The sequence below is a fragment of the Thamnophis sirtalis genome, unplaced genomic scaffold (genome assembly GCF_051295495.1).
Source record: "Thamnophis sirtalis isolate CommonGarterSnake01/CBP01778 unplaced genomic scaffold, rThaSir2_p1.2 scaffold_8, whole genome shotgun sequence".
NCBI classification, from domain to species: Eukaryota; Metazoa; Chordata; class Lepidosauria; order Squamata; family Natricidae; genus Thamnophis; species Thamnophis sirtalis.
Window position 1 is genome coordinate 52,779,541 of NW_028261388.1, and position 12,370 is coordinate 52,791,910.

General features: G+C 36.1%; 1 protein-coding gene and 1 pseudogene across 4 annotated transcripts in view; both read right to left on the minus strand.

Moving 5' to 3' along the window:
• Window positions 1–1,950: 1,950 nt before the first annotated feature.
• LOC148044401 (E3 SUMO-protein ligase KIAA1586-like) lies at window positions 1,951–3,136 on the minus strand (annotated as a pseudogene).
• Window positions 3,137–5,554: 2,418 nt separating this feature from the next.
• Window positions 5,555–12,370, minus strand: part of ERG (ETS transcription factor ERG) — a 113,984-nt gene continuing 107,168 nt past the window's right edge. For all 4 annotated transcript variants that reach the window (XM_087721665.1, XM_087721664.1, XM_087721662.1 and 1 more), the window contains 4 exons: window positions 12,178–12,246; window positions 11,685–11,741; window positions 10,207–10,254; window positions 5,555–9,278 (listed from right to left, as the gene is read on the minus strand). In XM_087721665.1, coding sequence (XP_087577791.1) covers window positions 8,758–9,278; window positions 10,207–10,254; window positions 11,685–11,741; window positions 12,178–12,246 — 695 coding nt within the window. In that variant the 3' untranslated portion in view covers window positions 5,555–8,757. The remainder of the gene's footprint in view (window positions 9,279–10,206; window positions 10,255–11,684; window positions 11,742–12,177; window positions 12,247–12,370) is intronic.

Below are 12,370 nucleotides of genomic sequence, written 5' to 3' on the forward strand. Positions count from 1 at the left end.
TATATATATATATATATATATATATATATATATATATATATATATATATATATATATATATAATATATATATGGTTAAGCACTGGATAAGCACGCCATATATATATATTCCATTATGCTTTTACTTAAATACCTGTTTACTGGCACTGATGCCTTAGTAGACATATAACTTTTAGTTTAGAAGGCTTTTATAATTCTTGGAAGTGGCACCCAGTATTATATGTGCATTTCTCCCTGCCTTTTGCTTCGTTTTCTCCAATTTCTCATCAGCATAGACTGTAAATGAGGCAAACTGGCAAAGTATATCCTGGTGTGATGCTTCCCTTCTCAGCATGCTCATTAAAAATGGTCTGCAGGTAGGAGACAGCATCCCCATCACCAACTCTGGCGATGGGAGAATGGAAAGAACCTCAGGAGCCGGTAGAATTGGGTAAACATAGTGATTTAATAATTTCATATGCCTTTATGTATTAGAATTTATATATCATGGTACTTTGGTACTCAACTGCTTTGAAACTCATTGAATTTGGTACTCAATGCATTTTGACATGAAAATTTTATCCCCGTACTCATGATTTTTTTGGTATTCAACACACAAGCTGGAACTTACGGTGTCAGCTGCCTTATGACTCACAACATTATTCCTTAAGGGAAAACAATTGTTCGCTACTCATCTTTTTTTAATACTCATTGTGCCTCCCAGAGCCAATTTATGATGAGTCCTGAGGTACCACTGTATTTTTTTTAAAGAGTCATTTTTAAGGATAATAGCAATAGTAATAACAGTTATATACCGCTTCACAGTGCTTTACAGCTCTCTCTAAGTGGTTTACAGAGTCAGCATATTGTCCCCAACAATCTGAGTCCTCATTTTACCGACCTTAGAAGGATGGAAGGCTGAGTCAAACTTGAGCCTGGTGAGATTCTCACTGCCAAACTTGTTTCGAGTGATATAAGCAGCCAAATTTCAAAGAAAACAGATTTCACATTGCATTCCTTAATTATCTGAGATATAAAAGCACCTATACTTTTTTATTATTGTTATTTTTCTCCAGAACAGAATAAACTTTATGGGAAGTGTTCCTGCAGTTTGCAAGAAATATTTGATAGGATGTTAAATTCCACATATTCATAAGCTGTAATGCCGGGATTCAGGTTACATAGTTTTCTGTAGGCAGAAGTTATTCCCAGTGATATTTTTCCGTCAACTTTTCTTTCGTATAGACCCTTTCCCTTTGCAAGCAATTCAAATGCTTTCATTGATCTTCTCACCAGTTTCTCAGCATTTATGATATCCATACTGCTTGCTTGAAGTGCAGTTGAAAGAAGTGAGATTTCTTCCAGAATGTCAATCATCAACGCCAAATCATTTAAAAATATTTATTTTCCAAACAGGCAGCCATACCTGAGTATTTGCATTTGTATGAAAATACTGATGTAGCACTGGATAAGCACGCCATACAGCTACGGTTTCCCTTAAACTACAGACAGCCCATCTTGGCCCAAACTCTACCAATCTTTATGATGCTAATGTCAAGTTCTTTGGATATTTCATCAAGTTCAATTCAGTTCTTATTGGACTGCTGAAAAATAGAGCACTTTTATCGATAAATATTTTTAAATGATTTACCATATTTTTTAGAGTATAAGACACACCTTTTTCCCTCAAAAAATAGGCTGAAAATCTGGGTGCATCTTATACACTGAATGCAGCTTTTTTTGCCTCCCTAAATCCTTCCCTCTTCACCAAAATGGCCGTGCATAGCTTGTAAGAGGCTTTCAGAGAGCTCCTGGGGGCTGGGAAGGGCAGAAATGAGCAAAAAAAATGTGCTGTTCTTTTGCTCAATTTTGCCCCCCTCCTAGCCCCCAGGAGTACTCTACAAGCCTTCTAAAGGCTATTCATGTCTTTTTTTTTAAAAAAAAACATTTTTGGGAGGTTTGGAGAGTGCAAAACCCTTTTTTTTTAATTTGCCTCTTCAAAATCTTGGTGCGTCTTATACTCCGAAAAATACGGTACTTGCTTTATTTCATTTATAGCGTCATCTAACACAAGTTGGAGTCGATCACTCCAGATTTTCTCCCAAGCATAACGCTGGCACCAACAGAGCAAAATGCTATTAAATTTTTTTGTAGGTAACTCTGGGTAAACCCAACCTTATGTAAACTTTCTAGAACTGCAGAACATATTGTCTCTGCATTTTGTTTCTTTAATTCAACAAGCTCGGCAAAAATTGTTGGTGCGTTCTCTGAGTCCTCAACTTTCACAAAAACTATCAAAACTGGTTTGCAGGTTACAATGAGGCTTCGTCAATGATCAAACATATTTTCAGGTTTCGTGCAATGATGCTGTAAAACATCTCAATTTTAATTTTGCTAGCAATGCACTCAACTATTTTCACAACTGTTGGCCTTGAATGCAATCCTATTCCTAGATCTACCCCATTTTCATTTTCAACTCTATCAATTGTTCTATGCTTGAAATTGGTCTACATGCTTTTGCCAGGCTGTAAGAAGTGCTGTCTAAATGATTTCCCGATATCTTCTCCCTTGCTTTTGTTATGGCATCCTGCTCTCCTTGTTTGACGTTGTCTCTACAAATGGTGTGCGATTTCGATGTGATATGTTCTCTCATTTTCTTCCGTAGAGATGCCTGCTGCATTTCCTTATTTTTCCCAGCTGTCTTAATCTTGAAATGCTTCCATTCTTTGGACACATGAATACCACTCTCTATTGCGAAGTCATGTTTTGCACAGTACTTGCAACCTAGTTTCTTCTTTGACACATCCAATCCCGGTTCCAATGTTCCAATGACCAACAGTCATTGGTCAGGGAGAATGATTTCAATTTCGGGCTCGGGTGACTCAATATTTGGCTAGCTGTCAAAGTTCAAGTGGTGGAAGTGGTGGTGCTTGTGGTGCTTGGGATGGTTTTGGATCATCCAAGGCCAATTCTGATGGTTGTTGTGACAGTTTTGGTTTCTTGGCCAAGAAACTGACTAAAGTTTGTTGCCTTTTCATCCTTGCTGGTAAAGGCTGCTACTACAAAAGGAAGAAAAAGAGCTTTGTTAGCTGAGGACCAGTGATGGGAGCAATGCAAAAGCACACAAAACACAAAAACACAAAACACTAGTTTTAACACAAAAATAACACAAAAGCAGCACAATGCAAAAGCAGCTGTACCTCACAGAAAATGGCCCCTGCAACAGACTTAACAGATTAAGAGTTGGAAGGGACCTTGCAGGTTATCTAGTCTAACCCCCTGCCCAAAGCAGAATTGCAAAAGCACACAAAATGGCCCCTGCCACAAGCAAGAAACTCACAGAACCACAAAGAGCTCAAAAAGCAACTTTCACACTTAACAAAAAGACAGTGCCATTGTGCAACTCTCACACAATGTAAAAGCACACAAAATGTCCCCTGCAACAACAAGCAGGAAACTCAGCCACAGAGAACTCACAAAACCAACTATCACAAGCACAAAGTGTGACATTCAGCTCGGTGTGATTTTGTGTGTTTGTGTAGTGAGCGTGAAACACTACAGAAACACACAAAATCTCAGAAAGCTGCACAAATCTAAAAATTATAAAAGCAGCTAAAACTTCATAAATTTTAAATGGCTATTATTTCCTTTAAAAAAAAAAATCCTACCCCCCCCCCGCAAGCCAAGAGCCAAGGTGGCGCAGTGGTTAAATGCAGCACTGCAGGCTACTGCTAGATCAGCAGGTCAGCGGTTCAAATCTCACTGGCTCAGGGTTGACTCAGCCTTCCATCCTTCCGAGGTGGGTAAAATGAGGACCCAGATTGTTGGGGGCAATATGCTGACTCTCTGTAAACCGCTTAGAGAGGCCTGAAAGGCCTATGAAGCGGTATATAAGTCTACTGCTATTGCTATTGCTAAGTAACCTTTAAAAAAAAAGTTTAAAAACCCCACTTACTTACACAATTGAAGGCTCAAGGCAGGCAGGCAGATTCAGTTGCTAGCCGATGAGATGGATTGCAGATTGCAAGCCAAGGGATTTTAAAAGCACCTGAGCAGGCGAACAGCAAGGCAGGTGTTCTTCGAACATCAAGGCAGCTTGGGATTTGCTCCAAAGGTAAGAAAGCTGGAGGCTGGGGGGAAAGTTAGCCAGGTGGCTTAGCCAGGCCAGGCAGGGGAGCCCAGGGACCCAGGGGGGCACACTAGGCCGCAACCAGCTTATCTTTTTGAGTGAGCGGCCGTCAGCAAGGCTTCTTAAAGGTTCTAGGCGAGGCTTCTGATTGAGGCTTCCGATCGAGCAGGCAAACCGAGTAGCTAGGCCGTGTGGCAAAGGGACCTTACATAGGGTGTGGGGGGTACCAAGCAGCCGGAAGCGAGCCGCTGAGTGGCTGGAAGTGATGAGCGAGTGAGCAAGCGGGCAACCAGGTGAGGGCAGAGCCACCAGGGATTTTTACCCCTAGCTTGGAGAACCATGGCAAAGTTTGGGCAAACTGGCCCAAACCGAGAAGATTTCACCCCTGAACAATCCCAGTAAGTGGATCTGAGATGGTTTTTATTCTGATACCTGGTCTGCGGTTGCTTGATTCCTGGAATGAAGTGTAGTTGTATAAATTGCTCATCAAACAGGTAAAATTATGATATGTCCAAGGAGCTGATATTCAGAATAGCAGAAATGAAGCACAACAGTTAGCATTTCAAAATCGTTCAGGATTTAGGGGACAGAAATACATGGTTACAATGTTGATAGTTGATAAAAAAAACAAACAGGATTGTTATGAGTCTTCTACTTGAAGAGTAGTATGCATGTGCATACATTCTATCATAAACGTAGTGTTAATTAATTTTTTTGAGACAATAAATTGTTTCTGAAACTATGCATATCTCTAACTGTTACTCATCACAGTGAAGTAACCATCACTCATGGTAGTGAAACCATTGAGAAATTCAGGAAAATTAGTAGAATGTAAATATAATATAAAATTATACTTGACTCTCCTTAAAACGATATGTTGTAATTGTTGTTGTTGTCTTACACATAGTATCCTGTACTGTATGCATAATGGCTTATATGTTGCCCAATTTCTCTAGAATATATATAATGGGAGAATTTGAAAGCTTTAGAGAATTGTGGAATTGAAGAGAGTTTGCCAAGCTAAAGCCAACCGTGCAGAGCATTTCAAAACCAAGTACAAAATAGAATATGACTGCTTGCTATAATATTTCTCCAGGAGGAAGTCTGTTGTGGACTGTGTGCTAGACAGCAGCAGGAATTCCTGCAAGATTACAATTCTCAAGCACAGAAATGCAACAAGGGTTAAATTCTTGCTATTCATATGAAGTGAAATGCAACTCATGATTGTTGTGCATCCTCAGAGCGACTTTTACATCTATATATATTCTATCATTTCATTGTCAGTAACACTGTGTTAAAACAAGAAATGACCATAAAAATCCCCTCTCTTAAATACATGCTAAGAATACAAGAGGTGTGATAAAAAGCCAAAAATGATTGTTCTAGATCTAGTCACCATTTAATTATATTTTGGATTTCACACCAAGGAAGTAGTTACACCAAACATTTTGAAACAGTAACACTTTTATTCTAAAAGAAAAGTACAATTTTAAAGATCATGTATCTTGGTAAAAACTTGTTAGTAACCACCCAACTACGGAGAGATAGAATGGCTTAAACGGGTGTCTTAAAAAAATAGAGATATGAAATTGAAGGAACTAAGTTCCCAGAATGAAAAACTGAAAAGATTAAAGTTCAGATATTAATAGCTCATTATATAGATTGGAGTATCTAGAGCCAATTAATACATTGAGGACCTGCATGCAATATAGGAGTGAAAATTGGAAATGACTTTAATATGTATAATGTAATGTTAGAACTCCTACATTTTGAATTAGGTCTTTGTTCAAATTTCATAGGAGAGAGTTTATTATATCTAATACTATCCAGTTTCAACTTCTGGCAGGCCTAATACTATAGACAGCCTAACCTGTGTTCCAGAATACTTGGATTTAATTCACATTCCATCATATCTAATAACCTGAGAGTACCTCTTTGTACAGGAAACACCTGACTACAAAGAGAATATCAATTTCCTCTACTTCCTGATGGCTGCATTTTTAAAATATCATTTCATTGTAATTTTTTTTACTGTCTCTCTTTTTCCTTCAACAACTGACTGAGGGCTCAGCTCTAGATTAAATTCAGCTCAGACCTGCCCCTGCCATCTAGCAAGATGAAGAAACTTGCTGCCTGGTGGATCTGGAGGCAGTTTGGCCTCTTGCAGAGAACCAAATACATTGGGCTGAGTTTGGATAAATCTATTTTATTGAAAGCTATGTAAGTTCTGCACTTCTTTTGCATGGCAAATTTTATTACATTTTAACTATAAGGCTTGGCTAAATTTCCTGTATAGATGAAAAAAGTGCAAAGTCAATGAATCAGTCAAGTGAATAGTCAAGCCTTGGAAGTACCTGAATTGTTTTTGCTTTGAGCAAATAATCATGCTAAGAAATACATACAATTAATTCTATAAAAATACTCAAGACAAATCTACAATAGGAAGAATATATAAAGTGGATATGTGAATTTTTTTTATAAAACTCAAAATGGTCTCAATAAATATGTATGTATTTATGGAGAAGATCACATCCATATATACATCGATCACAGAATTTTATATTTTAAGTAACCGAGTTTATTCAGAATGAAATCCATAATAATATTCTTTGGACTCTTTTTTTGTGTATGTTTTTAAATTGGCCATAATTTTATTTAGGTTCCTTGTTCCAATGGAAAATATAGATAAATACATTTTTTAAAAACAGAGAATAGAACAGAGTTGTTATACAGTATAATACTGGTGAGAGGCAGAGAAGGTGGCCTTATTGAACAAGGAAGCAGGAAGCTAAAGTAATATGTGTCTATAAGGAAGGTAGAAGTGCTCTGGCTGCAGTTCTTTAAGGTAGAAATAAGAGATATACCGAATATACAGCTTTTTCTTGTTCTTGTTCTCCCGGCTAATTATCATTTAATCTTCCTTACTATCATTAACATTTGTACAACACAATATCAACACATTGAAAATTAATGTGATGTAATAGGCAGCAATCCATACAATGGAATGGAAAATTCTGTTCTAGATTTATATATAAAGAAAATTCTAGGATTATGAATATTTTCAGATTTCCAGATCAACATTAACAAGAGAAGCACATCAGAAATTCTGCAATAACCAAATGCCCTTTCAGGCCTCCTGTCAATTCCACATCTACTCTGGAGAACATTCTGATTTGGTTTTCCAAATTGCAATAATTATTGTTAGAGTTGAATTTTTAATGGGTGAAGTAAAAGTAAGTATGTTCTAATTTCTTTTATTTCATTTTTTAAAAAGTATTTCAGGTTTATAAACAATTTTTTAAAATATTTATTTTTACTCATGTAAAAGTGTTTTTTTTTCTGAAAAATATGAAAATTTAGACAATAGTGAGAATCTGAATTGCCATGCTAGGCCAAGCTTATTTTATTACATACATTCTGCTTTCTAAGAACTAGTTAAATTCATAATGTAAACATGAAGCATACAGAGTTAAAATTCAAGGCCACAGTATTTCTGATTGTCGTTTTTTATGTCTTTGGTTGGCCGAGATCAACTCGTAGTGTATAAATGCATAAGTTATATAATTATTATATCAAAAGAAAAAAAATAACACTGACTTGTATAATTCATTCTGACAAACGCACAGCGTTCGCGACTCGGAAAGAAAAACTGGCGCTGCCTAACAAATATCCTATTGGCAATTGGGTTTTGTCCTTTTCAACTAGTAGACAACAACTTCCCTTAAGAAGAATGAGGTTTGAAGTGTTATTTTAAATAGCACACAATTCCAGTTTAATATCTTATAGAGAGATGCATACTTTGATTATCACTACTTCTCCCTCTTTTGATTTAAAAATAAAGGCTTTGTTTTTTCTTTGATAATACTGAAAATGGCTTAATACATACTATGGTATTTGTCATGTCCGAGCAAATAATTCTTCAAAAACTGTCAGTTTCCTCCTCTTTAAAAGAAATACATTTTCCTTATCTTTATCACTCCATGTTCTCCTATTCCTTTCCTCTACCTTTATCAGACACAGAGTTTTAATAGTGCTCTTGTGAGCTCCTATATATTGCAACAGGGTTTGCATAGGAGAACTTCCTGACATTTGAACCCTTAGTCTACAATCATACACTTTCCCTTAGCACATCCTCAAACCCAATGTTTGGCTCAGAGCTTTGTAACATTATCAAGAAACTTGTATTGTGTTCACAGTTTTGAAATATCTGATCCCTCCCTCTTGATGACAACACAGTCTGCTCTAGAGATATATTTATCCCACTTTTTACATATTTGTTTTTTTTTTGTTAAAAAAATACAGTTAGTTTTTTATGCATTTATATATTCATCTGTTGCATCCAAGTTCGTAATAGAGTATCCTTGTATTACTTTACTGTGATATGAAAAAAGACATAGCAATCTTACAAATTTCTTCTGGCCCCATGTTCTAGTTATTATTACAAATTTTTACCTAGATGTGTATTTTCTTCTTTGATGTTTAGACCTGATGTCAACATATCTTTACACTTTTTAATTTCTCTCTATAAAAAAAAGTTTTTTTTACATCCTGGTCAGTATTATCAGTCTTTCAGGCACATTTTGTTCAGATTTGTTGGTTCTAATTCCTTGTATTCCAGGAAAACATGCCCTTTAAAATATTCTTCGCTCTTTAGTAGTAAGTGCCAAGGTGAGAAGGCATATGAGTGGTTGGGAGCCTAGTGTTGGGATAGATGCTTCCAGTTGGTGAATTCCAGTATGGACTGGGTCCAGCAAAAAAGTTGGAGGAAGTAACAGGCAAAGCAGGAGCATGAGGAGCAACAAAGTTCATTTTCTGGGGGTGTGCATGATAGGAACTCATGTAGGGCAGGTCTGATGGATATTTATAGATGGATGATTCTGGAGGATGTGGTTGAAGGGCTTGAGCAATTCCATGGAAGTCAAATTTGTAGGCATAACGTTTACCATGAACTTTAGTCATTATATTTTTGTCATAATAATAACGAAGAGCACGGCTGAGCTTGTCATAGTTCATATTGGGTTTGCTCTTCCTTTCCCCCCAGCGCCGTGCAACTTCATCTGGGTCAGTCATCTTGAACTCTCCATTGGTACCTTCCCAGGTGATGCAATTAGAATTGGAGCTATCTGACAGAAGCTCCAACAAAAACTGCCACAGCTGTATCTGCCCACTCCCTGTAGGTAGGGAAAGAGAAGAAGAATCATTAGAGTCATTTATTAGAAATTAACACAAAAACTTTCTAGCCCATGTATGAAACAGTGTCGATAATCTACATAGACCTCTAGGCTGCCCTTTCCCTGTTCCTCAGTTGATTCACCTGCCTGGACAAGATTAATATATGAGGATATGCAATGATATCACAATTATCTGTGCAGTACACTTCCATCCAAAGTTGTCATCTGTGTGTTCATGAGAAAAGCAGAAAAGGTCTTCAAATCATGGCAACTACTATCCCTTGAATACTTCTATCTCTTCTACACATCCTTGACTCATCATCCACAGCATGTGAACTTTGAGGTTTAGCCCCATTAAAGTAAGGTACTAGCAATTTGCACTATGTATTGATTAACACTGTAAGTTTATTCTTCAGCATGGCCATGATTTATTGGGACCTTTGCTAGATAGTTATTTACGTTTGAATTGGAAGCAGACAGTTTTTGTGATAGATTTGTACCAGAATAACTATTCAGAAGTAAACTTTATGAGTACATTTATGTAAATCTATGAATAAATTTCAGACAAACACTTTCTCATTATTAATTGTTATTTTAAGTAACCCAGATCAGATTGGTAGGATCCAAGCAGCCTAAAACTTTTAGGACCTATACTTGTTTTTCTAATGCTGCAGACCCCATCTAATATATTAACATGGTCTAAACAGGAGCAGGTTTTCAAAAACACTCAGTGACACATTGGTAGAGCTTTTAAAGACTTCTCTTCTTTCACTTTTTTCTCCTATAATTAACATTAAACATAATTTTGATGACAATGACAGACTCATGGAATACAGGAATACCAGCTATCATCACTCTGATCTTTTTGGTAATTAATACATTTCTTATTTTCAGGTAAAATTGCTAAAGCATTAATATTTTATCATACCTGGATTTGCAAGACGACTGCTTGTTGGACCAAGAATTTGATAAGGATCTAAATCAAGATAAAAATAGACATAAGCCAAAATTATGTAAGAAATTTAAAAATATTTCCAAGCTAAATGCAGGGGATTAATATGCATGATCATAATATTGTTAATTTAGGTCATCTGTATTTATCTGCAAAGTAAATCTTCCATCAGTTAAAACAAATTCATTTAGATATTCATATTCAAGTAACTATAGAATTTAGTTCTATATACTATATATAAAGAATATAGCGGCATGGTGGCCTAGTGGTGAAGATGCTTGCCTCCCGCTAGGAAGGTTGAAAGTTCAATCCTAGATAGCAGGAGATGTTTCTCTCCTAGAGAGCAAAGAAACAAATGTCTGCAGTGAACCTTGCATGGTGTCAGGAAAGGCATCTGGCCTATAAATGTTCAGCTCCAACTATTCGCCCCGACTCTACCTCAAATTAAGGGATTACACTACAGGGAGTTTATTCTAGTAACTATAGAAAGGATTACAACAAATTTCTTTGTGCTTACTTGTACTCCTTAGTTAAGTTATGATGGTTTGTCAGTTAAGGTCAATTTAATCCGTTTTATTGCCATCATGACAGAAATATGAGGGCTTTGAGGCGTGAAAAGTAATGCACAGAATTAAATGGCTTAATCCATCTCCCAACATTATTGCTATTCCACTGACAGGAAAGTTATAACAGAGTGTCCACCTGTTACAGTGTAATTGAGTTCTTTTAAATCTGGAGGTGTGTTTTCAAGAGTATCAACTGACATAGAAAAGTCAAGACAGTGGTGGTTTTTATTCTTCTTCTTCATTATACACAGCAAAACTATTTATTAAATATACCCATATATGCACATACACACACATGTATGTATGTATGTATGTATGTATGTATGTATGTATGTATGTATGTATTTATTTATTTATTTATTTATTTATTTATTTATTTATTTATTTATTTATTTATTTCAGGATTTCTGTGTTAAACAGAGATATAGTATATTTGACCCCTTCCATAGACCTTATCTTTTAGGAATTTACCCAGGGAAAGGTTCAGATTCCAAAATAATACAAAAAGGACCAAGGTTTTGTTTTCTCTCCATGACAATCCATTATAGTTAAATATTATTTTTATTTCTGTCCTTATATTGAAACCATGAATTTTGTGTAGAACCAGTGAAACATACAATTCATGATCCCAGTAAAAAGGTGCAGAGCCAAGGACCTTATATCATTTTCAATTTAGTAGACAGGCTTTGCACATTATCTATTTACCTTACTACTTGCATGGCAGCTATCTTCATTATTTTAAAATAATTTGAAAATCAGTAGATAATCCAATATATATAGTTTTGACAATATATATTAAATGGCTATTGCCTGCCCATACTTCTCACACTAAGCATAAATATTTTCCATCATCATTAAGATACAAAATATGCACAACCAAAGACATACCCAACTGAGGACGCTGGTCTTCTGTTTTGGTCACAGTGGAAGATGATGCTTGGGCAGCTAAAAACAGAAAACCAAGCCAAAACCTTTATTACCATCTATGTCAAAGAAAGATATAGTCAATATTCTTTCGCAAGGAGGTACTTGGTACTTTAATCATAATAATAACAATCTCACAGAAATAATATGAAATCTATTGGTTTCAGAACAGCAGACACTGTGAAGGAATAGATATAGGGTTTTTGGTTATGTTTTTTCTTTCTATTTGTCCAATATGACTAGAGCGTCTGCATGTTTTTGCACTGTGCTTATCTAGTTGTTATAGCAAAACTACCAATGTGGGGTACAATGAAGGTGTTTGTTCATTAGCTGGGTTCATTAGCTAAGGGATAATTAGAATAGGGATTCCCTATTCATAGTCGATCACATCTGACTGAATTAATATTATTCATGAAATGTATATTTCCACTGGATTTTCAGTAACTATATCTTTTACCTTTTGATTGAGGAGCAGGATGACCATGACTTGTCCATGCTGATCTTCTGGCTGGTTCATAAGGCATATCTGTGTGCAGAAGAAATCACTATAAGTAGATCTGATAGAAAATAGGAATGCTGCTTTAGGCCAAATGTCTGTCATCTGGTAGCTCTTGAAATTAGTAGTATTCCTGAGGGCAAAATATTCACCA